At 45.1% G+C, this 27,274-nt stretch overlaps 1 protein-coding gene across 3 annotated transcripts in view; it reads left to right on the top strand.

Annotated features, from left to right (window-relative positions):
* Positions 1-27,274, top strand: part of FRMD4A (FERM domain containing 4A) — a gene marked incomplete at both ends in the record, with an annotated part of 383,792 nt that overhangs the window by 292,825 nt on the left and 63,693 nt on the right. For all 3 annotated transcript variants that reach the window (XM_082013889.1, XM_082013888.1, XM_082013887.1), the window contains 4 exons: positions 12,191-12,275; positions 16,336-16,392; positions 18,929-18,951; positions 26,651-26,734. In XM_082013889.1, the coding sequence (XP_081870015.1) occupies positions 12,191-12,275; positions 16,336-16,392; positions 18,929-18,951; positions 26,651-26,734 (249 nt within the window). The remainder of the gene's footprint in view (positions 1-12,190; positions 12,276-16,335; positions 16,393-18,928; positions 18,952-26,650; positions 26,735-27,274) is intronic.

The raw sequence follows: 27,274 nt of genomic DNA, 5'->3' as shown, positions 1-27,274 counted from the left end.
GATGCCTTCAGAGTTAGGAATGGGCATTAACTTACCATGGCTTTTCTACGTTTTTTTCCCCTGTGGATGTCAGATGTTGGCAAGAAGTTCAAAATGTTTCCCAGCACAGAAAGAGTTCCTATGTCCATCCTCAGATCTGATCTGAGCAGAAGGCAATTGGAAAGGAAATCGACTCCAGAAGTCAGAAAGGCCCCACATATCTGTTATCCAGAGGTTTTAGTTCTGGCTTGGGAACTAAAGCAAGGGCTGAAGGAAAGGTGGGGAAGAGATTCACCCATAGATGGGGTTTTATTTTGATGATCTGGGGGTGCACAGCAGCTCGCAGAGCCATCCATATCCACACCATAAATAGAATGCTCCCTCTCCCCTGATGCCATGAGGTAGAAAGTAGAGATAATTAATGCTGTATCATACCTAATTACAAATGTGCTAATTTTTAAGGGACTGGGTGCCTGTGACACCTACTATATCGTTGGCAAAGGTTTGCCTGTGTTTGCAGATACCTTTCTTGCACTACCTCTCCCAAGCGTTGCAGCTGAGAAAGCTTAGGGGGTCCTAACTGGGGAGATAGTAATACAAGTGACTGGATGGGCCAGACGTTCATTACAGAGAAATCTGTTTACTGTATCACGATTTAGTAATCATGTGGGTTTTTTCCTCTAGTCAAAGTAAATGTACAATTCAACCACACTGGGTAACTACTGAAGACATGAAGCCTCAGGCAAGAACAGTAAATGGTAGTTTGTGAAGAGGAGAAGCTATGGAGGAACCATTTTCACCTTTTATGTGACCACCAAATTGTTTTTACCCTTAACATGCCTGCAGCAATGTTGATGGGCAGCACGCCCACTAAAGATGCTGCAGTTTTTAGATTGCTCTAAAAGTACATTTAAAGGAAGCATGCCTTTTTAAGCAAAGGCTTCTTGGAAGAACTGTGCTGAAAATAGGAAGTTTCACAAGCTTTGCAGCATGAAATTCTCCTCCCTTACTTAAACCTCCGCAGCACTGTTGAAGCTTCATCTTTTGACACACATTTCCTTGGGGTTTGACATTGTTGAACATTGATGTCCAGTGTCTTTACTCTCTTCTGTAATCAAAGACCAAAAATTTCACAGCCCTGTGTCAAAGAACAAGGATGTTATAAGGATGTTCTTAGAACTAGCTCAGAAGAAATTGCTTCTGCCCTTGTACACTTGCACAGCTAACTGAAGCCTCTCTGTCTTCAGGCGGTCATCTAGTGATTCTCTGGAAGCTTTCCACCGAGAACAACATAGGAATCTAGGAAGCAATCAGAGCTGCTTGGGCAGCTGTCAACTGCCCCATGGCTATTGTACAATATTATTTTATGAGATTCTGCTAATATCCGTTTATATAGCTTTAAAGCCATACATGAAAGAAAGAGGGAGGGCCATGTGTCTTGCAGGGCTGGTGAGATGTCTGGCAACAGGGTGGGAGTCATATTAGTTCTCAGAATTAGCCTCTCTGTCTGGCTTTCTAAAGCCCTGGTCATTTGGTTGTTGGTGGAACTCATTCCTTGCCCCAGAGGGTTTACAGTGCAGATAAACCAAGACAGATGAGAGTCACAGATGAAGTTTGGTAGATGCAAGGGATGGGGATAAAGGAAGGAGGGATTGCTTGACTAGTTGATTTTACACAGGTGTTTTGAGAGCAGAAGAGGACAGTGAAATTTGTACCTCACAACACAAGCTGCATGGCAAAGGGCAGGAACCTAAGTAAAGTGCGAAGACCCAGGCAGCAAGGAGGTCAGAGGAAAACAGAGCTAGCAGGGGTTCAGGTAAAGGTTGTTGTATTTTTGGCAGGGAAGGAAGACTTTTGCTCTGACTCCCACAGGCAGGAGAAGGAAGGCAAAGTTACTCCCTTTGTGTAAATCTCTGAGGTGAGAGAGGACCAGAGCATAGACACGCTGTTTGTTCGTGGAAAGCAAAGTTGGCCAGGCTTCGCAGTGAATTCTCATCCTCAAACAATGGCCTTGTGGGATTAGCAATCCTTAGCTAGGGAACAACCAGCATGGGTCTGATCTCTTTATGTTCTGGATGTTTGTCATGCTGTTAATTTATATGAACAAGCTCAGCAAATAAAATTCACTTCACTGGTGGATCTTTTCCCAGGAATGAATATGTGTTCCCAGGGTAGCTCCACCAGCTAAACAGTGACAATTCACTGCAGAAGCCGTCACGCTAAATCAGAACATCTCTCACATGGAAAGGCTTTTCTTTCAGAAAGGCATGGAAAAAAATGTGAAATAAATCCTCAATACTCAAACACACTCTGGAGCAGAGTTTGTATTTATGGCCCAGCAGTATTCCCACAAAGAAATGCCTGTGTCCAGCAACATCTGGCATGTGTTCATACGTACTGGCTAGGCTGAGGTCAGCATGGGAGCCGTGGGGCCTCAGGATTCTCAATATTGATGCCGGACATTTTGCCAGGTTACCACAGTTACTACAGAACAGTGGCCTTAATAAAAGACCAGCACTGAAACACAGAGCGCAAAGCTCATGCGTATCATTGCTTCCTTTAACGTAAAGGAACGTAGCACTGTATGCACCGGTGGTGGTCCAGGTCTGAGGCAGGTGGGACAGATGTCTGAGATGGGATTCACCACACAAACCTGAGATGTTTACCTGGCAGATGGCTCTAGGTCAAGTCTAATTAACACAGCCTCCCTGTATAAGCACTGGAAAGAAATAGGCAATTTTCAGGAACAATTCATCCAACTTATTTTGGATGACTGCTTTGGAATTCAGTAAGTTGCGTCTAAAATACCTATGTCTGTTCTCTGACCTCAGAACCCTGCTCAGATGTCAGCATCTACATTGTAGCTACCTCTTTTCACCTGACGAATCCCCTCCATGTGCACCAAGGGCAGCTTACAAATTCAGATTATTATTTCCAACAGGGTTGGTGTAGCCAGGGTTGAGGAGGCTTTTCCCATCTGCAAGGCTCTGCCTGACTACCTGAACGGGATTGGACCAGATTTCAGTTGCAAATGAGGCCTTAGGCCATTCTAGTTTTTCAGCCTTCCTTTATACCCAGCCTTTAAAGCTGTATTCCATTAGAAAAGGACTAATGTCAAAAACAAAAGGAGCAGGAGTCCGTTTGGAAACAGCTGACCCTGGAAGGGAGACAGTGGTTGCTAATACAGATTGCTCATAGCGCTAGATGGACATTGCAACTTGTTGCTAAAATACACTGCTGCCTCCCACGTTGGCCAGAAGACACGTATGGGGTGCAGATTCATGGCATGCTGCTCCCAACTTGCCCGACTCACTCACGTGGTGATCCCAGCACACCACAGCTGGGTGTGCCACTCACTTCCACTCAGCTTTGCATCTCTCCGAGAAATTAGGGTGGGGGGGGTGATGACAGCAGCCTGCTGCGGCAGGAAGAGCAGATAGAGCCACACTAAATTAACCACAGCAATTTATTTGTCTCACACGTAATGGGCTGTGTTTCTCCATCCACAGTTTTCCCCATCAGAGAGGGGGGTGTGGTGTTCCACCGCTTTGCTCCAGGCAGGGAATGAGGCGGGTGGATGAGCTGCAGTGGCTTCCTAGTACATCCCTGAGCAAGGTGGGTGGGATGAGGGAAAGCCAGCGGGAAGCTGATGCCAAGGTGAGGGAAGAGAGATGGCAGCAGAAGTATCCTTCCGCAACGTCGCCAGCTACCAGCTCTCCCCACCGAGGAGGAAGAAGGAGCAGCCCTCTCTCTGCCCCACCATGCGAGACAGGGGTTTACAGGGGAGAGAGGCCTCAGGAGATTATCAAATACATCAGTTTTGCAGCCAGGGGAGAGGGAAGAGAGGAGAGAAGGGGCAGAGTTTGCTCTCAGGCATGGATAAGTTTCATCTTACCTGCTGGCACCCAGGAAAATATGTTGGGGAAAAATCATACACACACAAATCCCTCTGCTCTTTCCTGGTCAGCTGCAGAGCCCTCTGCAAAGGAGAGCTGCAAGGAGGGTGGTGCTGGAGCCCACTTTGCCATGGAGCTTGATCACCCCAGGAGAGTTCAGGGAACTGCCCTGAGAGGTTTCAGCACCTTAGGGTGCTCTGTCCTCACCCTCGTGGCCAGCCACCTCTGAGCTCCTTCCAGCTGTGCTGCCTCTCTCACCCGCTCTCACTACCAGCACTGAGCTGGTAACTCCCCACACCAAGCTCCCAGGCAGTTTATGCTACATATAACGGAGACAAAGAGACATCTCCTGCTCACATTATATCTCTGTAGCTCCATGCACTGCTGGGTGCTGTAGAAAAAATAGCAAAAATCAGAATATTAATCCCACATAACCAACCCAGCCTAACCAAGCTGCTTTCAGGGGTTCCCTGCTCTATGAAGTCCAGCAAAGCTATGCCATAACCCAACTCTCTTTGCACAGCCTGTGTTTTGCCGGTTGGTGTGCATCAGCTGTGTGTACTAAGGGGGGAGGTCTCGAAGGCCAGCAGCCTTGTAAACCCCCTCCTCCCACCCAGCCACAGTGTATAAATATAGCCGCTCAGACCTTGTTTGTGCTGGAAGACAAGGCTCCCTGCAGACAATTTATTGCAGCCTTCTCAGGGTGGCCCCCTGCTCTGTTCACCAGGGGGGAAGGTGTAATAAATTGCCCGCGGGGAGGCTTTGCTCCTCAGAGTCTCTTTAGAGATATGAGAAACTTCTGTCCAGTCAGAAGATTTACTTGTGTGAAAACTGACCTTTGCTTGAGGAAGGGAACTAATGGGGCTCTGCTACTTAGCACACAGCTCTGAGCTAAGCCATCCATTACACACACATCTTAATAGCAGTCTGGCTCTTGAGTCCCATAACATCATTTCTGTTTTCTGTTTAACTGGGAATATATGTGTATAAGTGAGCTGTGTTTAGAGAAGGGGATAAGTTGTTTTTCCTTTCCATTCAGCCACCTGAGGGGGAAGAAAAAGCAGCATTCTAAAAATTTGTTGTTCTGAGCCTCATTTTGAATGTGTTGATGCTGGCAGCATTGTCTTGTCTAATCTTGGGACGCATTTAGACATGATAGGCACTATGCAGAAATGATGGACGCTGTCAGTGTAGGATTTGTACCTACTTTGGATCAAGCAGCAACAGCTATGTCAATGCCTACACACAGATTCTCTGACCGGGTCAAAGTCATGCAGACATTGTTTCCATTTTCATCGCAATTTGTGCATTTATACATTACGCCAGTGGGTGTGATTTGCTGTCATCAGTGAAGCAAGCAGAAATGTCTGATATGCGGGGTCCCATCACCGTGATATTGAACAAAGAGGTAGAGCCAGAGAGTAAGTAAACCCCATGCCAGCTTTCACAGCCAAATCATGCCTTTGCGTGCTGCTGACAACATGGTGGAATGGCTGGAGGGATTTCTATTCCTAAAATGGTTCAAAATCCTCAGATGAAAGATGTTCTACAAATACTGAGGGATGGTGTTAGGCAAGACAGCGCACCCAGCGAGTTACCTCTAATATCCAAGATGTCACCTTTGGTAAGGATCAAAGATCAGGAAATATGTGGGCTGGTGCTCAGGAGGGCATGGGGAAATTCCCCTGGTGATCGAGGGAGAGGAGGGGAGGAAGGCAGTGTGCTGCTGTGATGCGGTCACTGCTCTCTCCTCACGCTTGGGAGAGATAAGCATATCACTCCAAGCCAAGAGGAGCTGCAACAGTTTTTTTGTACAAAGCTGCACTTCTCTTGCAAGCTAAGCTCCATGGGACATTTCAGGCATGAAGCGACTTGCAGAATATATTGAGCTGGCTTGCTGCTTCTATGGCCTGGTTAGGCCTGGTTCCCCTCCTGGCGAGAGGGCAGAGGCCTCACTGCACTGAGGTCAATGCACTTCCAGGTGATGCCTGATGCATCAGGGAGAAATGTGCCTGCAGTACCACCTTGATTCCTTCCCTTCTCTATGTTGATGCCAGAGCACTTTGCAAAGGGATGTTGTGGAGTCACCATCACTGGAGGTGTTCAAAGAATGTGTAGGCATGGCACTTCGGGACATGGTTTAGTGGGCAAGGTGGTGTTGGGTTGACGGTTGGACTTGATGAACTTAGAGGTCCTTTCCAACCTTAATGATTCTGTGATTCTATGACTCCCAGGATGTAGAGCCTGGAAGAGAGGAAGAGAGCTGCTCTCTATATACTCCAAAGCAGAACCCTTAGTATTTTGTATATGGCGAAGGTAAGGCATAGGAATGAGCAAATATCCCCAAAACACACAGTTGTCCAGGAGTTCAGTGGCCCAACCTCTTACAAACACAGAGAAAAAAGGATGGGCGGCGGGTAAAGGTGCAAACAGCTTCATAGTACAGAACAGCCGGTGGGAACAAGAGAGGGAGCAGGCTCAGGTTAAACAATATCCACCGCTTTTTTTTTTTTGTTAGCTGCGATTCCCTATATTCCTGGAATCACATTCACCTCCAGTTTTGTGGCTTCCTTGCAATGAGGTAAAATTGACAGAGGTCTCTCTTGCTGCATCCTGTCCCCTGCAGACCAACCCCTGGTGCTGGGCGAGGGTAGCCGGAGCATGGCACAAGCACAGGGAACGGGACATGGGATAAGAATCAAAATGAATGCAGAAGAGGAGGTAAACGGAGTTTTTTAGTGCCTCTGATTTTCATTCCTGGCTGATTACTTAACAGGCCAGCTATTTAGCATGACTGTTGTCTGCTTTAAGTGACAGCACATAAAAGTGCGCACCCATAACTATTAGCAAACAGGGCTGGAACATAAAAGGAGCTCTGCAGCCTGAGCTGCTCAGAATACTCATTTAGCACGCGACACTGGACATAATGACATCTGCATTTAAGTCCATTATACTGATGCATGTGATTTTTCTTTTCCTGGTTAGCAAATGGCCTCATATTTTTCAAATTATCCTCTGAGGTTTTAAATGACATGGTGAGGGATAATGAGCCAGACCCCGGGCTGGATGAGGCAGAAAAGGGGTCTCCTCCTTTATCCACTGCTTTGTAATAACGAAATAAGAGGCAGTCCACTGAGCTCTGCTGACAGCTCTGTCCTGCATCCTAACCAGAATGGAGCCAGCCAGCTGGGAAGGACATAGGAGACACCTCTGCCCATTTCAATCCTTCCTCTCGGGTCTGAGTGTATTTCCCATCTAGGCCAGGAGGAAACACTGGGGAAGGTGACTGCACATCAAAACCAAAATCCTTTGGCTTCATTCTGACTTCTTCCATGAAATCTGGTTTTACCCTTTATTTTCCTTTTTCATGAGAAAAAGAATGTTTTCACCGGGGGAGAGAAGAGCCACGTGGATTGTTATTCTGTGATTTTTCCCCTTTCCTATTCTTAATTTTCTTTGGAAAAGGCAGGAACTCACCCAAAAATCACTGCCATGCTGTTATCAGTCAGGGTCACCTTGATCAGGAGCAGACATCCTCAGTGCCATCCTTGGTCTCCCAGTCACTGCCTGGCACTGCTCGCCTCTGTTTTGACTGGCCCTCTCGCACAGCACTGTACCAGCACGCTGGAGCCACACACATTGGTATCTCCCTCGCCCAGCTGCTTCCTGTGCTCCTGTGGCCACCTCATTGCCTTCCTCTGAAAGCAGAAAGACATCTGAGGAGTGAGGCTTGATAGGACAGTAGCAAGAGAGTGCTTTGCTATGCCCTTGCCTGGTCTGGGCTCTCCAGATGGCAGAGGAACCCCTTGTCCTAGTCTGGGCTTCAGTTTCAGTTACAGTTCTTTCTGGTAGGGGCACCCTCAAGAAGATCCTGTTCCTCAAGTGAAACCAAGTGTTGAAACCTTTCTGAGGTTTTCCAAAGTCCTTTCAATGTTTTCTTTGAATTTTCTTGGAAGAAAACACCACGGCACCAGAATGGGAGTTTAGAGTGTTTCTTTTTCTTGAAAAAAAATGGGTTTGTTATTCCCAGCAGAGTCAAACATCACAAGAACTAGGATGATATCACTGCCCCAGGACAGATCTACACCTGAAGTAGACAAGACATCCATTTGCTGTGATCATGCTTCGAAATATCATTGTGTTGAAGACCACAGTGAAATATGTTTACTGTTTGGCAGGTTCTGCTTGGAAATAAACACATGGGCTTGTGATCTCAAATGCTCCGACAGTACACTTGCACAGTCAGGAACTTGACTGCTCAGAGCCTGGTCCCTGCTAGGTGCTGGATGGCCAAGGTCAGGCTGAAAGGCTATGTCCAGGGCTGTGTGTTAGTGACAACGCTAAATATTTTTATTTGATGGTTTCTTTTAGTGTGTGGGAATCATAATTGCTGCTCATTTCAGCTCTCACTGTCCACACAAGCACAGCACCAGCTCAGGTGCTTTTGGAGGCCATTTCCCTGATCATCCTGAGGCCTCCTATCCCCACTGCAAGGACGAAGCACTAGTGATCAGCCACCTTCTCTACACTGCTAAATGTGCCCATCTGCATACACACAGCTGGGTTTGCATATGTGGCCAGCAGCAGTGGCCAGGGATTCTCTGTCTCCTGAAGAACCAGTAATCTCACCAGTGAGTCCAAGGCCCAGTCAGGCATTTCCCCCTGTTGCAAGTTGGAGGTGGGCATGTGGGAGAAACTGTAGCAGTGCCAGTTTCCCACCACCCCAGGATCAGGAGTTTCCACAGCCGTGTAAATGTCTGTGCTTGGCTGGTTACGATGGGAATTGGCATTCATCCCAATGTGAGGGGGCTTAAGCTGTCTCAGAGCAAGTTGTCAGTTAACCAACACTTAATATAGAGCAATCTGATCAGTACAAGGTATGTCCTCGCAGTTAAAAAGCTGTAGATGTTTCAGATGCAGCAGCTTCTGAAGTCTTCCAAGATACCTTCTGCAGTACTCATTATTATCTTCCTGCCACTAAGGAGCAGTCAAGATAGACACTTTGCATTCATTACCCAGTGTAATATTCACTGGTCGATTTAATTAATGCTTAGAACATTTACTTGATGAATCGTAAGTTACTGGGGCAGGGCAGGATGGGGAACGCAGAAATAGATTAACATTGGCTGATCTTTTAAACTTTTTAAAAAATTCTTTCTCTGATTTTATACTCACAAGATCTTGTGGGGTGTTCCCCCTTCTTGGAGGCACCTAATTTCTCAAAGCAATGGCTGCTGGCTATCAGGAAACCTCTTGTAGGATCTGCTTGAGGCAAAGCTGTTTGTTGGCTGTATTGCAAGAGATGTAGGTAGCAAAGCAGAGTGTTGGACACATTGTACTGCCTGTTTCTGTGTCCAGCCCATCCATTCTTTCCTGGATATGTCAGCTTCACAGCACATGGAGGAATGCTGCTCTCAGGGGAGTTCTCAACAGAAATCCGAGAGTTGCCCCTTAAAACTGATGATCTTGAAATATGCCGTAAGAAAGGACTTATAAGCTTAACAGGAAAAACAGACAGAGGCAGGCAGAGGGGCAAGGGGTATTTTCTAAACACTAGCCCCAAGCAGCTAAATGATTTGCTGAAGGTCATGGAGGAAACCCGTGTCCGCGTCAGGAAATTAACCCAGATTTTTCGGTTGGTTCATTGCCTTAACAGCTGGATGCTTCTTCCTGTCTCCTTAGTCACTCACATTGGTCATTGTAAAGTGCCGTTTCCTTCACCGTAGTTGGAAAAGGTGGTAACAGAAGGAGGTCTGACAGAGATTCACCTTCAGTGTAAGAAATGTGTCTTTCCCTCCCCTTTCTGTTGTTGCAGCACTGGCTGTGAATTCAGGGGAGCCTGCTCCAGTTCGGGTTTTCTGAGCTTGCCACACAGCAAATCCCATAAGACTTCTCTCTGCAAATCTGTTTTCTTTTAAGTAGCACCAATTTCGTGGTGCAGACGCTTTGTATTTGTCTGGGTGCATGTGTGAGAGCCAGTAGCTCCCCAGCACAAGTCTCCACTCCGCAGATCACTTGAGTATTGGGTTTTCTTTGTGAAGATCAAGTATCACGTGCAGGCTCTGTGCTCTGAGAGACTCAATTTTGTACAGAAAATTATCTGTGTATGTGTCTATGTGGAAAGCCTTGGGAAAGATCCTTGCAGCCTTAAAGAATGCAATATTGCCCTCTAGTGATGATGAGGATGGTCTTGTTTGAATATTGACGAAACAAAAAGCATTTTGGCTAACCTTCACTGAGATTCAAAAATGGAACAAATGTTCCTGCTTTTTTCTGACCCTGGAATTAAAGATTATTGTCACAACCTGGAGACCACTACTAGTAGTGATAAGCAGAGGAGGTTTTTCAAGAATCACAGAATGTGTAAAATTAGCATTTTTCTCCATGAATTCAGCAGATGGAAAGCCAGCTGCACTCAGAGAACAGATCTAGTAAGAAGGTTCCTTTTTCAATGCAGCATCTTTTTTGCATTTCTAAAGCCAAGTATATTTTTATTTGCCAAAAAAAAAAAAAAAAAAAGAGGCAGTTTCAAGGACAGCAGGTGAAACCCAGTGGAAACCAGAAAAAAAAAAAAAAGTTTAATTTTTGTGCTTCATGTTCCCTACATTCAAATATTTTTTTAATTTGGGTTTTATTTCTCATTTGAACTCTTCTGGAGAGAGAGAAGGAGTGATATTAGCTGGAGCACTTCAGCAGATGAACAAGAAGAGCTCAAAATGTTTCTCTCACTCTAGTAAGCAAGTAGTTGGTTGTATCTGTCAGGAAATAAACCGTTTTGAAGGGTCTTCAGAAGACACTTAGGAGCACTACAAAGCTGTGACCTTTACCCCTAAGAAGGTTACATTTAAGTCCCTCAATTCTGCAAATAGCTCAAGATGGACAACCCCCCCAGTGCTTGTGTGCAGCCCCAGCAGTGTCAGCAGGTCTCAGCTCCACTCCCAGACAGTAGCCCCCGGGAATAAGGTTTCTCTCTAACTGGACCCTGCATCTCAACCCAGATTTCTAAGGTATCTCATTTTTTTAAGTTCCTGATGCAGACAGCATTTCCCTGGCACCTCCTCTATTCTAATTGCCTCTGACAAGGCACGATAGTACTGGAATTTATGTAAGGACATTGCTGCCACTGTACTGCAACTTAAGGTGGGCAGACAGACTTTTTTTCTCCTTACTTAAAATACAAAGCAAATGCAAAATTCACCTTAATCACTGACTGATCCTGTCCAGGCTTTCTCTGTTACTACAGGAACATACAACATATGAGCAACCTGATCTAGTTGAAGATCTCCCTGCTCATTGCAGGGGGGGTGGACTAGATGGCCTTAAAAGGTCCCTTCCGACCCAAAGATTCTAAGAATCTATGATTCTATGAACATACTTATCTTTGGTGACCAGTCATTAACTTTGATGGTATCTTGCACTTATTTTTATCCTGAGCTTTTTTCCCTGAAAGGTCACACGGCAGAATTAAGGGCCGGAGTTGATTCCAGCCAATGGCAAAAATCTCATGGAGTTCACTGCCAAAGATCAAACCTTCAAAGCAGGCAGGACATGGAATACTGCATTGATTCATACATGTGATAGACTTTCACCATTATTGCAAATATTTGGGATAATCAGTCAACGCAAGAGAGTTGTTTTTTCTGACATTGAGGGTTTGGGTGGGCAGCTTTTTACTGAATTCTGCAAAGTCATCTCAGCTCAAAAAAAGTTAGATTGCTGTCATTCCAGTCATCCCCAGCATCGTCACTCATGGTACTGGTAAATTGTACAAGGTCCTTAACTCTTGCTGGTTGCTTACTTCGTGACCATAGCTGCTACATGTTAGCTGCTAAAATATATAAAGAAGCCTTTACAAAATTTGCCTTATGCGAGCTGAAGTGGACAGGGAAGGAACCCAGAAGTGGATTTCTGTCAGTGAATATTTTACAAGATGCAGGTCAACAGCACAGAAATGGCCAAGTTAGGTAAAGGAGTGAAGAAGAAATGCCAAAATGTGATGGAGAATGAAGGGGAGTTTATAAGCAAACAGGATAAAGGATTATTTGAAGTTTAAACACAAAACAAAGGATTATTTAGAAACAAAGTAATCCACTTGATGATCCAGTTCCTTTGGTACGACTGGGGTGGTGGTGACTGGTCACATCCTGGAGCAGGCACAAGCCTCTTTCACCATCCCAGTCTGCTATAAGCAAAGAAACTTCATTTTTAGTATATTCATCATGACTTCATTGACCACATTTTTCATGTCCTGAGTACATTTTCATGTTTTGACCTAGTTCCCCCTTGCGCCTCACCTCTCTTGCTTTCCCTTTCAGGTTCTACATTGAAAGCATCTCCTACCTAAAGGATAATGCCACCATTGAGCTGTTTTTCTTGAACGCCAAGTCCTGCATCTACAAGGTAAGGACTCGGGGGGCTCTGGGTGGCACTGGGGTGGGCTGAGACACCTGGGGCTGCGTTTTCTCCCCCAAAATTTACATTGGTCACACCCGGACTTCGAGATATGACCTCTTCCTCCTCTTCCCACCCTCTCTCACTCCTCTGTCTCTAACCGCCCCAGCACTTGCCAGCAGCTTCCCCGCCAGAGAGAGGTTCTGAGGTAAAACACCCCTGGAAGTAGCTTTTATGGTTGGCAGGAGGGAATCTACGGCTGCTAAAATTATAAACTGGCTTATATTTAGAAGGAAATGTCTGCGTTTGTGTTAAAAGCAGACGCTAACGTTGAGGCCCGCTCTGGGCTGAGTGGATGTCGTTAGGGCTTCCCGCCCGAAGAGGGCGGCAGTGGCCGCGCGGGCGGCGGCGCGGGCGCCATCTTGTGGGCTAGGCGGCGGGGGAGGCGGTGAGTCTGTGAGGGACCGTGCCTGTGTCGGTGAGCTTGTACGTGTGTGAGAGAGTGTGCAAGGGCAGTGCGAGAGCGCGAGAGCGGGGCTGTTCATGGGGGTGAGTGTGAGAGGGGTGTGTGACTACACGCATGTGGGGCTGTAACTGTGAGAGTTTGTGCGTCTGTGAGAGTGTGAAGGTGCATGTTAGGGATGCAGGTGACTACGTGTTTGTGACAGTGCGGCTGAGAGTTTGTGGGACAGGGGGAGTCAGTGTGTGGGTGTATGTGCATGAGGTGGGGGCTGAGGGTGTCTATGGGTATGTACTGGAGATCACCTTGTACAGGGCATGCACGGAGAAATGTTTTTTGTACCAGAAATAGCCCTGCCTGGTAGGCTATTGAAAACACCAGCCTGCTGTCACCGGCATTGTAGCTGAGAGCTGCCCCTTGCGAGGCACTCTGTGTGCCAGAGATAAGGGCGTCCTGGCACGGCCGCCACTCCCCCGCCGGAGTGCCTGCAGCAGAGCTGCGAAGCTGATCCCTCCGATGCCACAAGCCTGACTGCACAAGTGAAAGGGCAGGGTCCAGAAAATTAAGCAGGCCCAGAACGTGCTGAGGTGGAGGCTTGGCTGCGTGCAGACCCAGCCAGGTGGGCTAGAGGGGCGGCTCAATGTGTGGGACTGGGAGAGGTTTTCAGCAGCTGGGATTCCCTGGGAGGATCCCTCCTACCTCCCTCTGTGCTGGCAGAGGCCATTCCCGGTGACTCGCCTCCCATCTGCCAGGGAGGAAGTGGTAGGAAAAGACAGCTGTAGTCAGGGAGTGATTGCACCACCATCCCACAACCCTCAGCAGCTTTGTGACCTGCTAAGCCAACTAGCTTACACCAGATCTGGAGCCCCGCTTCATGACATCTGCATGTCCTAAAATGCAGGGGCTAACTTTGCATCTCCTAAAATGCAGGGCAGAAGCCAGAAAATGTCTTTTTTCTAGTGCCCAGGAAAGAGGCAGGGCTGCTGAGCTGAGCTGCGCAGCGCTTTGCTGTCTGGCAAGGCTGCAATTAGATGTGCTTAGTCAGCCCTCTCCAGCAACAAGCTCAGCGAGCATCACATTTTGGTTCCTGGGGAAAAGTTCCTTTTTGGAGTATTGCCAGGAAAAGCTTACACTGTTGTTCTTTTTTTGGAAAAAGCTTAATAAGAAGAAGAGAAAAAAAAAAGAGTGCCTGCAGAGCTAGGTTGGTCTATTTTAGTCTGACCCCTCCTGAAACCATTACTTTGCACATTTGAGCTGACTGTCATCTCCATCCAAAAATAGCCCTGCTGGATTCCCAGTCTCCCATGCAGGTCCTTCCCCAACTGACTTCCAGCCACAGTAAGCCATGCTGTAAAAAGGCACTGAATTTGAAAGTTGGGTGCAAAGTCTCTGCTAAGATGTGGGGCGAGCACACAGCCGGCATGTCTGGAGGATTCTTCTAGGTGTAGAAAGGGGAATTCAGTGCGTAAGCACAGCCAGTGCTCATCGTCCCTGCAGCTAGTGGGTGGTGTTTCATGCTCCCAAACCTTGAAAGCTTCCTTGTTGCACCAAAAGTTTCCTCGCTGGACTTCCCATGGATCCCTTCACCCCAGGCTCCCCTGCAGCCCAGAAAGACCATACTGTGTGTGATCTAAGTGTAGTTCATAACGCTATGCTAGCAGCTCAGACTTTCCCCCATTGATTCTCCAGACACACACCTCAAAAGTCCCCGTGCAGCGGACTGCTCAGGTTGGGAAAGAATAAAACTGAGGCTGGTTTAGTTTGGGGCTGCTGGCCTGCTGGGTTGCCAACTGGCCCTGCGCTGGGAGCTGTACTCCTCTGACGGTGCCCACCGCTCCTCCTCGCCCACCCACACACCCAAACCCTCGCACAGGACTAGCAAGCCACTGTTGCCCAGAAAGGCCAAGCCACGTTTGTACTACCAAACAAGACAGGGCTTGGCATCGGACACTGTCCCTCGATTAGTCCGGCTGTTTAATTACTAGCACATTCTGGCATGGGTTTTGGCCTGTGCTAGCTAGCCCTGTCCCAGGCATTGCTTGGGCACTGTTCAAGGTTGAGCACCTGTTCCCAAGAGGCAATACAGTGGAGGTAACCCCACCTGGGACAGGGGAGGGAGGAAGAGTGTTTAGTCACAAGCTATACTGTGCCATGTACCCTGAGGGCCAGAGAATGGGCTCTGGCCCTCTTTACCTACTAGTATAGACTTGCCATAACGTCAACATGTGGTTGCAGAGGCTGGTTTCTCCGTGCGTGCCTGGTGCTTCAAGACAGGAGACAGACGAGGCACTCTGGTTCCGCTCTGCACCGCCCCTTGCTATAGGATAGGCCTGACCGCCCCAGCCCGGCCCTGCCTGCAGCTGAATTGACATCTTGCACCAGCCGCTTCCCTTGGCACACGCACACGGCTAGTGCAGGTGCCTGCGGTTCAGCTGAGTGGGAGAGGTGTGTTTATGGCCCATAGCAGAGCTGGTCTTCATTCCCCAAGGAGTTGTTACGAAGGAGGTGAAGGAAGTGCGTATTTTAAAAAGCTGGCATTGGTGAAAGCCAAGGACACCTGGATCTTATCCTCTGTTTTGTTCCCTTTGTTTTTGATTTTGCCAGAGACAAGCCAACGCAGCAATTGTGGCTTGTAAATGAGGTGTGGCCATGACTTGGCTAGAGCATGGATCACAGCAGTGCTCTATATTTAGATCACTTGTTTCTTGCCAGATGAAGTAAAATCTTACAAACAGCAGCTTAAATAAATACAACAGAAAACTCACCACAGGAGTGAGCTGAAAAGTGACCCAGTTTACATGGCCATGTATGTAGGAGACAACATAGGAGTTCTAGCTGCAGAATAGAGGCCTAAACAGTACCTCAGTAAAAGCCCACTATCTTCCCAAAGGCTGACCCTGGCAGGGACCAGAGACTTGGGCCACACCCTCCAAGATTGCCCTCATCGGGGGCTGGATCCTATCGAACGGAGCAGTGAAGATCTACCTAAAGTTGTGCTTTCACAGCTTATTCTCAAGGCAACCGCAGCCCCAGTGATCATAGTGGTGAAGGGGCTGAAACCAGAGCTTCCATCCTGCAAGAGGGAATACAGCTCTTTTTCCTGTGAGTTTACCCTGGGCAAGGGCCAGAGGAGTTCTGCGGGGGCTTTGACACAACCTCAGTGAAGACAAATTTTCTCATTTCCTTGCTTCTGTGAGCCAAGGAGGAGGCTGTGTTCCCCTGAAGCACGGGTGACATTTGGGGGAGAAAACAATGTATTTCCCAGACTACCTTTCACTAAATCACACAAGAAAATAAAAGTGACCCTGATCCTCCCCCTTCCACCTGCCTTCTCCTCCCTCCTCCCCAGGAATCTCTTCATGCCACATCCAGTTATGCTTCATTTACCAAGCCCATTACGCTGAATATTTGGCTTTCTCCACATCTGAGTGGGCAGGTTCTCCCTCACTTTGGTCTCCAGGAGCACAGGGAATGCTTTGAAGCCTAGCCAGGGGAGAAAAACTGGCACCGCACACTTTGCAGTGCAGTAGCCAGGAGGAGAGGCACATCCTTCTTACAGGAGCTCAGACTCAACTCTCTTTTTCTTTCTTGTTTTCTTCACCTTTCAAGGAACTCATTGAGGTTGACAGTGAAGTGGTGTTTGAACTGGCTGCATACATCTTGCAGGTAAGCACCCGCCTTCTCTCACTTTGTGCTTCCTCGTGTTGCATTAAATCTTTTGATTTGCCAAATCCCAAATGGCTGTATGGAAGTGTAGGGGTTCCCCCAATTGCAGGAAAAAGATGTCTGTATACAGTTTTCATCATTTATACCAATGCAAAATAGGTACAGAAGGCTCTGAAACCAGACCTCTCCACTCCTGGAGCAGATTCCACAGCCCAACATTTTGCATACATAAATGTATATTATGTTTGGGCTGACAGAGATATCCAAGACCCTGGAATATCATGCAAAGACAGAGAAAATCTAAGTGAGGAATGCAATTTTCTAGGTGAAATCCATATGCAATGGATTCTTCTCCAGTGACTGGACTTGCTTTTGTTTTCCCAATGGAGCTTGGCCCTCTGATGATCTCCGTAAGCCTCTATATATGCAACTGTCTGTATTCTCCAACATGGGCAGAAAGGCTTAAAGACTTTCAAAAAAAATTCTCCAGAAAAAGAAAAAAAACTTTGAAAGTCCTGCTCTTCAGGGAGAAGGAAAGGGTCAGGGAGCAAATTACCGGCAGCATTTGGTAACTCTCCGGTTCCCAAAGAGGAATCTTTTCACGGTAGCAGAGGTGGTTTTTGTGAAAGATTTCTTTTGAGGAGCATGACTATGGGAGCAGATCAGAGATAATTGTCAGATGATCCTTGTTCCCCTTTAGTACAGCATAGTTTTGATTTTTTTCCCCATCAGCCATGAAGCTATGAAGAGCCATGTGAGCAGACAAACCATCTCATCAGACTGTACTAATAAATAACAATGCCTTGCACTTCTGTAGCCCTTTCCATGTTAAAGAAGCAATTAATGCATAAGGATTTGAATCTTCATTAAATTTGTTTTATGTAACAAAAATGGAGTGAGAGAGTCAGGATGGGGGACTCAATTAAAAGCACATTATAGAAATTGCATATTGGCTGCCGGGGGAATACACATCAAACAACAGTCTCATTGTGAGAAGCAGCAATAGGGTTATGAATCTATTGTCTGCTCATCCTAATGAATAACTTGAGCTCTTAGTAATTGTACAGCCAGATCCAGATCTGCCACTGTAACCTTTGTTGCTGTGATTGTTTCTCATCACAAACACAGGATGTTACGTGTATTCCTGTAGTAGTTTGATGTGTAACTTAATGAAAACAGTCAAAATAAGCCACACCTCTGCTGTCTGTAACCAGAAATGACTACAACCCATGTCTGTGACAGGATCCAAGCAAAACAAGAGGGATCATACTGCGTTGTGTTCTACTTCACATTCTACTGCCCAATATTGCAGCATTTAGGTCAAAGAACTGAAGTATGGAGAATATACCCTACAAAATTTCTTTTTAAATTCAGTATGCTCATTCCTGCAGGCCAGGGCATATCCTTTGGGTTTTGCTCTGCATTGAACTATAATCATGATATGCTTGAGGACTCCTTCCTATTGAACCAGAGGAGAGCCTGTCTGCCCTTTACTTCCCTCGGAGGGAAATGGGAAGATAGTAAAGGACTGTCAGAACCCAAGTGGCTTAGTCTGCAGCCTTATTTCAAATTGTTGTGCTACCAGAACAAATTAAAGTATCACCAAAGCTCTGAACTTTACCCCAGCTTGAGGACTGAAGCACCACTGGACGTGGGCCGACAGGTTTTTGCGGTTGGATGGACGGATATAAAGACAAAAGACCTGAATGCAAAACCTGGTCTTCTTGGCAGTGGAAACTCCCTCACTGCACAAATTACATTCTTGCACTCTGCATTCTGTGTGGCTGATGGCAAATGAGGTTCTTTAGCATGCATCATATGAAATGCATATTGGCTATGGAAGATGCAAAATGCATATTACATCTATTGAGGAAGGGACTCACCTGATTTTGAGGGTTCTCCAGATGTGCAGTAAGACTCAGTTATTAATCTAACTCCTGGAGTGGAACATTACCCAGCCCTTTAACATCAGGCTGTGACGGTAATAAATAGAAATACCTAGCTAAATACCTCTCCTATTAGGGAGCTAAATACTCCCCTAAACACGCAATGAGGAGTTAGAGAAACCTGTGTCTCACATCCCTTTGAAAGCTGACAGTGAGCTAATGTTTTGGAAATCTAGTTACTAGAAAATAACTGGAATACTTGTAAAAAGAGTCAGGGGAGTTGCAGTCTCAGAGGCTGCAAAGTCACTGAGACTTCAGAGATCTTCTAGTAATGTAACATCCCCATTGACCCAAAAAGTTACTTATTTACTAGCATTATTTCCTGCAGCTTCTTGGGTATCCACTAGCAGAATTAGGAATCATCTGGCCCTGTATTAGGCAAATCTTCTGTTTGTTAATCTGCCCAGCTCACTACATGTATCATGGCACTTGACATTAGATACTGGCTCCAGAAAATACATGAGGAATCAATTACAACAGGAAATTGCTGCTAAATGAATTTTGCAAATGGAAAATCTTGAACATCTGTTTTCTTAATTTTTTTTTCAATTTTAATGATATATTTTTAATTTTTCTTCCTCATTTTACAGGAGGCAAAAGGAGATTTTTCAAGGTAGGTGAACTTAAAAAAAGTTTTTGGCATTGTGTGCTGTGCGAATGAATCTGGTAAAATCAATGTGTGAGCAATGCAACTCAGTTGTATCTGTGTAGCAACAGGAATGCATTGCTAAGATAGACATTGTGTTTCCTGAAATAATTTCTTCACAAAGCACAACCTTTGACCAGAGCATGCCTTGCAAACAGCATTGTTTGTGACTTTGTTGTTGACAAATCTTTTTATATGCCCATGAAGTTCAGGAAATAGACTTGTCTTGGGAAGGAAATTACTAAGGAAATAACTTTACAATCACTGTTATATCACAGATACAGCCAGAGGCAACATTAAAATTCCATCGCTAATTGATATTTCAGCTTGAATTGGACAGAGTTTTCATAATCATCATGATTACAAGGATGGTTAGTTTTTTTGGATTTCCATTATCCCTTGAGCCAAATCTTTGGACTTGCTCTAAGACATTCAAAGAGGTGACTGTGCTCGGTATTTTAGGAGACTATTAATACATGCCCAAGAATTTTCATTTACGTTGACAGTATCTGCCAGTTACACATTAGTAGCAACCACAGGTCAAATAGCTGTTTGATGCCTCATGTGAGAAACATGAAAGTTCTTCATCTAAAGCCCACGAGAACTGTCTATGCTAAAAAATTCACATACTCCGTATATTACTTTTGCTGACCTGAACATGAGTTCAGCTGGAGGACCACAATATCCACTGAAGTTAGTTTCAGAGAGGAAAAAATAGTGTGAGTGGGCAGTGAGGTTGAATTGCCATATGAGCCTAAAGAGGTGTCTTAATTTTGTCAGCATTGAGATATACTGAGAGAAGGCTGTAATGGTACTCTGTGCACCCGTAGGAGGCTGTGAGTAACAGGAAGGTTCAGCCTTCTGGTGGACTGGGACTTCTAGCCAGCTAAATTTGAGACAAATCAGTGAAAAGAAACAATGCATTGCAAATATTGCCTACCCATCATGGAATCGGAGATGACATAAGGTAACCCTTGCTAAAAGGAAGTTTAAGTTCTGCCTTATCATTTCTCAAATCCTTAATCAACTTGCAAAATCCTGACATGCATCTGACCACAGAGACACAAGCCCAGTCTTGTTTCAATTTTCAGTTCCACCCAGTTTGGAATAACTCAACTATCAGCAGTGTTTGTTTAGGGGGCACTGGGGTACATGTGTTTCTTTTACTTTTCTGTCTGGTTTTCCATGCACTGCCAAGTGCTCAGCCCAGAAGAGCTGGACCAAGCAGAGTTTTGCCATTCACACCTGTGATAAACCACATCTTCCACTGGCTTTGCTATGAAGAACAATATTTAATGTTTCTCAGAATATCTTGGGCATGATGGAAACACACCTAAAAAGTGTACATTCAGGCTATGAAACACAGGATAGAAATTAATCAGATGGCTCGTGGTAATAGGACTGAAAGTATTTTATCTTCAGACCAGAAGTGGAAACAGCCGGTGGAAAGCATCCATCTGCTAAAAGTTGTTTGATGTTCCTTGTAAAAGGAATGGTTGAGTTTATCACAGTGCATTTCTCTAGGCCACAGAGAAATGAGGAATCTTTTCTGAAGGCACAGAAGATGCCTCAGCACATGGTGTTAACTGTTTCCTCCATATGGTGTGGCAGTCATCACCATCCCCATTAAAACAGTTAGCTCTTAGTCCTTTCCACCTGTGGATCACAAAGCTTTGAAGTGGAAGGGAGAATCCTTACATCCAAGTCAGGCAGAGAAGTGGTGTCATAATAACAACTTGCTGACACTGCCAGGGATCTTAATTTATAAACAGGCTTTGGTGGCAATGCAATCTGCCTGTTGTTGGGGGAAGGTAGAAGAATGCTACCCTGACCCTCCACAGTCTAGGAGAAGACAGCATCTCTGGGGATGCCTGTCCAGTAGCTCTCCTCTAATGTGCACTGGCATGGGTTTATGTGCTGAGTGAGATCCAGGTGCTACTGAAGTCAACATGAGGTCATTGTGGTCAACATTTTGCCTGCTGAGATTTGTGGTTATTCGTATCAGCAGTGTAAAATCTGGGAGGCAAATCAAGCCTGGGGCCAGCCAGAGGATCTACAGGAGGAGACAAATGTTCTGACTTCTCTTAAGGCTGAAGTTAGCTTTGGTGTTTGAAGTTAGTTGATGTTGAAATGCTGTTTAAAGTAGAAGTGGCTACTCTTTGAAACAGAGAAGCTCTGCAGTTGTGAATGTCTTGCCGCTGAAATTTAAAGATAATATGTTGTGCATGGTAGCATACATTGCGTGAAGGCTGAACTCTTGAACTCCTACTTTTTTTTTTTTTTTTTAAGAAATAAGAAATTCTAAAGGGCTGCATGCTTGGAACGCAGACTCCAGGTTTCCCACACCTGTCCTGTCTACTGCCACCATCAGATTTATAGTCTGTGAGACTACAAGTTTCTGTTTGGCCCTGATCCAGAAAAGTGCATAAGCACCGGCTCATGGGAGATGATGGGAGAACTGCTGCTCCCCATGGGAGCCGTCCTACAAGTCGCTGCTGATCATCTCAGGTGCTGGGATAGCTAGTGTCAAATCGTCGCTATTTCAGCTGCAAGCTGGCACCTGCTCATGGTGGCCTGAGTGTGATAACCTCCAAACCCCACAGCACCCAGGTGGTGGATCACAAGGGGCTGGTTCAGCACTCCTGAATGCAGTTGCAAGTCTGCTTTTTGAGCCTCATGGGAGCTCAAAATACAGACCTGATCTTACAAACTTTAGCAGTTAGTTTTCTACCGCTGTGAACTGCTGCATCTACAATGACAACAGCTCCCACCACTGCTTTTGATGGAATAATCCCATGTTTCATAATAATAATTCCGCTCATAGTACTCCTCTTTCCCCAAAAGTGGCTTATGTGCCATTTCAAACACATGTCCTATGTCCTTTGATAGGGTGTCATCATGCAGGAGTCTCTTAGTGCTGATTGTTGTCACGTAGGAGCACTGCCTCACTCAGGCATCACAGTGACTGCCCAGTGTTTGGTAAGCCTGGAGAGCGCATAGTCCAAGTCGCCCTTATCTGTCTTGAACTAAGATGCCACGATAGCCCAGATAGATCAGTTGGGCATCTATAGTGAACAATTTGACTAAGGCCTTTTCCATTTCTAATATGTGTTTCATTTCAAAACCAAACCCATCAGAAGCTTGGAGCTCCTGAACCCATTTAGATTAATTAAGAAAAATATTTTTCAGTGTTTGCTGTAAGTGGCCTGGTCCAATTCAGTGTTTTGCAAGCAGAGTTGTACAAAGGGGACGTCTCTCAGTTGATACAGATTTAGGCAGAACTTGAGCTCAGCGAGGTTTTAAAATAAAATAAAAGTTGTTCTCCTTAAGAAGTTCCTAGTCCTCTGCCTTAAAGGAGAATGATTTTCACATTATTTATGAGACTCCTCAAATGCTTCAGCGGACAAGACTGAAAAAGGTTTATCCCATTTAGGCTGGGACATACCACTGAATTTAGGACAACTGGGTATCCCTGCTCAGCTGATTCTCAGGTTGAACAGGACACTTAAGATTGGACCCGTACTTTTTAATATTAGCAGCAAAAATTTTTACTTCAAAGGCACAGAATCACATGTCTAAATCTCCTAAACTAGTATCCTGCAGACAGATGTAAAGGTTATTAGCTCAAGCTAATCTTGTTTCTAGTTGGGAGCTGAGTCACACTTGGTTGGCAGAGCACAGGCAGGACAAATTTCAATTCCTTAGATGAACACAAATCCTACAGGTGTGACTCTCTTTAGGCTGACACAGAGGAAGGAACCAGGGTGCCCTGGCTAATTTGGGGGATAGCATAGCGTATTGTCAAAATAGTTGAGATTTTTCCCCTAAATTAATCCTACCAGGTTTAGAGTCCAGTCTGACATTGACCAAACTCTTTGGGAACCTCACACCAACGTTGGTTTTAAATCTTCAGAATCCACCTCTTCAACCTTAATCAGCATCTATGTCAAAGCAGCTGGAAATAACATATACTGATCATTTGTCCCTTAGTTTGGGGAGGGGAAAGAAAAAACAAAATCCTGAATCGTTGCAGCTAGTTCCTCAGACAGGCTCTCATTGCTAGATTTCTTCCAGTTAAGCAATATGAGACATTTCGAGTGAACTCCAAGTATCTCCCAGCAACATATGAAAGAAAACAAGGGAGGAAAGCAAATGGCCAGCTTCCTGTTAACAGAATTTCACAATAATTTCAACATTTGAGCAGATGATAATCTAACATAGTTTCAGGCTTACTTTTCCTTCTGTGTAAGCAAGTGACATTTAACTGATTAGAATTTATTAAGGGGTTAAAAAAGCCAGGCTGCATTCTTGCAACCTTATGGAGAAGATCCCAAATGCTGTATTTCAAACAGTACGGCTTAATCCGAGAATCTCAGACTCTGCATTTCCTCTTGCATTCAACAGAATGAATTACTCTGCTGAGAAGAGTTGATAACATTAACCTGCAGTTTTGCTTCTTACTGATCATTCTTCTTACACATACTGGAAAATGTATGGATTTGCTGAGACAACTGCATATGTAATCTTGCTCAAAATTATTGCAGCCAGTTTGCAAAAACTTGTTTTTCACAAAATGCTTATGAAATGGCTGGGTAGGCCTTTTACCCCAATGTGTAGACAGAAATACTGAGATGTGGTGACTAATTTATTTGGCCAAGACTCATTAAACAGGCCAGACCAGAATTAAGACCAGAACTCAGGAGTTCTGTTTTCTAGGTCCACTCTCCAGTCAGTCGACCTTATGTCTGGATATCGAACCATATTTCAGGAACCCATGCAGATGGCTTTTCCAGTTCAGTTTTCATATTGTTATTCAGTCTTTTAAATACTATAATTTCCACCATCGTGCAGGAATAAAGCAGTCTAGGGGACACAGAGAAAGTGTGTTTGGAGCCTTTCCCTTGTACATTAATAAATCTGTATCAAAAGCACCCTTCGATATATAACAACCCTGGAGGTTGGACACTTTCAAACAGAAAATAAATGCAGCAGAAGTGACCAGATTAAACAAACACTTTCTAAATACAGTAATAAAATAAACGCACTGAGATATTTCACTAGAAAGAGTGGGAAAGGCAGTAAGTACAAAACCACTTGTGATCCTGCTGGAAACATTTTAAAATTAAAGGGTTTTGGTGTTTTAAAAGGAGCCAAGAGGAAAGTGACCTCATGGCCACTAGTTCAAATGCAACCTGAGTCATTATTTTTTTCCTTTTTCTTGATTTGACATCCTTTTGGGAGTATAAATTCACTTGTCTTGAGACGAGTCTTGCCAGAAGACTTAGTGAATGTATGGACCACAGAATGAAATACCCTTTTGTTCCTGGAAGTGATTACCTGAAATGCATTTGGTGCTTTGAAGTTGTGAGGCACTACCTTTACAGTATTTTCTAGGTACTGAGCAGAAATGCTAATCCCATCCAACAACATCACTAAGAATGTCTTTTCCTCTGATTCTTAAAAGACTTTTTATCACAGTGTAAGCAAGCTTTGCTCCTTACTGACAGAAAAGTCAGAGCTGACTGGTATTAGCCCTTTCTTTTATGGGAGGCATTACTGATTCAGGCTTTTTCCCAGACTCTCAAAAATAGTTAGTCACCACTAATCTTGCCCTATTTGACAGTTTTCTGGGCTCAGAAAGTCCCTGTTTGGAAATTACTCCCTGTTTTCCCAGAAAACTTTTGGAAATTTCTCAACTTCCTTCTATGAGCAGCCAGCCTCAAAAAATCTTCACTTGAGGGCAGTGACTGCTGCTTATGCTCTGATTGTGCTGGGTTCTATTTTTTTGGCCCCAGTTTCTTTCAAAATGTCAGAAAACTCAGTAAGAGCTGAGTATGCATATATTCTGTGGAGGAGACATCTCTGGGCAGAACAGTAAACTCTGTAAACAGCAACAGCTTGTTTTCTAGGCTGTCAGTCACAGAGCAGAGCGGCCAGATCAGCAGATAACATGGAACAGAGCAGCTTCTTGTTCAGACTTGTGCAGATATTTACCTGCCATGGAAGAAAAAAGCTGAATAGTTTTTGAGCATTTGCACTTACAAAGGCAGATCTCTGATGGTCAAATGACCATGAGATTTAGGCAGGAGTGGGTGTTCAAACACTGTTTGTCAAGAATCATTTGACTTGGCATATGAGGTGCTACTGAGTGGTTTTCTGTGTGCTTAGCATGGAAGTGGTTGCCTTAGTCATTTGTTGCAAGTACTGTTCTACACATCTTCACTCTGCAAAATGTGAACCTAATTGAGACTTGGGCATCTTTGTCTTGACTAAAGTTGTGGTCCTGTTTTAAAACTATTTAATTAATTGTCAGGGAACTATCATGATAATAAATGCCTGTAGACATACCCAAAATGACTGCTCCAGGATTTATGTTAGTGGTTTACCCTATGGCTCAACCTAGCAATTAACTTGCAAACTCCAATTAAGACAAGCCCACCTAGGTCTCAGGCAGAGCCTGCTGTTGGGATGTGCAAATGGAGAAATACTGTGGGAAGATTTTTACAACAAACTGAAGCAGCATCATGGCTCTACAAGCCACCATACAAACTGTCTCAGAGACAAGAATAAAACCCAGTGTGACCTGGCATGTCCAAGGGCTCCTTGGGCCTTCAGCAGATGTTAGGATGGCTGGTCTACAGCTGGGGATGCCAAGACTACCTGTCTGCCTGGTCAACGACCCTGCTGCCCTACAGAAGAAGCCAATGGGCTGGGAAATCTGGAGCTCTGGAAGAGGTATCTCTCTCCAGAGCTCCAGGACAGCCACACTTTTTGGCAGGATAAAGGGCAGGGTACAAGAAGGCAGGATAAACCTGCTATTAGGAAGTAAGCCAATAAACATTAATTCTTTGGCACTCCTCAGTGTCCTGTCTGGCCACTTTGGCTATGTATTTCTACAGTTTTAAAAGTAACAGCAACAGTGCCTTCCTTCCTAAGCCTTTGAGGAATTCTTTTTCATATGCACACAATTCCTTCTATGTTTAAAAGTGGGAAGGGAGGCATTTTGGGTTTGTAAGACAAAATGCCATGGTTTCATTTCATCTGTGAGAATTTGCCTCCCTTTTTATGAGCTCTCCCTGCTCGCTGGTGTGCACGGACACTGCTCCAGCTGGCCAGGAGAGGTTACAGGGAGGACAATGTTAGCTAAGGGTTGGGCCTGGTCCCACAGAGGGTTTTGTGTAGTAGGACACAAATTCAAGCTGGAGTCTTATCAGTGAAGATGTTGTGCAAAGGCCAGGTCCCTGGGGCAAGAAGCTAAGAACAAGCTGTGATGCTAAGAAAGCGAATCATTACTTTTTGCAACAGGTTGTAAGGCATTAAATAAAGGTGCTGTATTGCAGCTGAAAGCATCACTTTTTCTCTGTACAAACATGTCCATGGGATCCTCTTCAATCATATATCACATTGTGGCTTTTGTGTCCAGTCACTGGTAGAAAGTGCTTCAACATAAGCATCTGGGAGAGCTTCTCTCCAATTTTGATAATAGAGGGAAAAGTTAACTGGGCTGTCATAAAACAAATAAAGAGAGAAGAAAAAGGAAACCCCCGTGCCTTTTGTTAAGGAGGAACAGATGTATAGCCGTAACAGCCTGCCAGCTAGGTCAGGTCATATCAAATATTGTGGTTGTTTTCTTGTAGCCTGATCCTCCTTTTGAACTCTCTTTCAGCAATGAAGTTGTAAGGAATGAATTAAAGAAGCTGCCAGCCCTTCCAACACCAGCACTGAAGGAGCATCCTTCCCTCGCTTACTGGTAATGTACCATTCTGCTGAGCAGCTTTGTAGTGTCTTATGCAAGACCTGTCTCTGGTGATAAGTGATCTGAGTGGAACTGGGATGCAGGGTTTCCTGCCTTCTAGCCCTGGGTCTGCCACTGACTCATTGCATGATTCAACACTAGCAGAGCTACCACCCTGGGCCTCAGTTCCCCCCAAATGGCTGTAGTAATGTCTGGCCAGAAAATTCACTGTAAACATGCAAGTGTCGTGATGAAATCAGGAGGCCTAATGTTCCATTTCCTTTCCCAGCACTTTACATCTGTAAAAAAGAATTTTCCCAACTTGAAATTTCAGTGTTTTGCACTGCTCTGTGTTATTTTTGAGTGACTGAGCTTCATCTTGCAATTCACCTCTGTATGGCATAGCTGAACTAAGAGGGATATATTTCTCCTTTTGCCTGAACTAGGTGATGTTCAGAGGTGGAGCCTTGGGAGCTCTGTCTTTATTGCACTGAAAATTAAATCCAGAGTAGGCGCAGGGTCACAATTAAATTTTGTATGCCTCACACATAGATT

This window comes from Phaethon aethereus (genome assembly GCF_964289735.1).
Source record: "Phaethon aethereus genome assembly, chromosome: 1".
NCBI classification, from domain to species: domain Eukaryota; kingdom Metazoa; phylum Chordata; class Aves; order Phaethontiformes; family Phaethontidae; genus Phaethon; species Phaethon aethereus.
The sequence above is the reverse complement of the archived record's forward strand: the minus strand, read 5'-3'. Positions and strand labels throughout refer to the sequence as shown.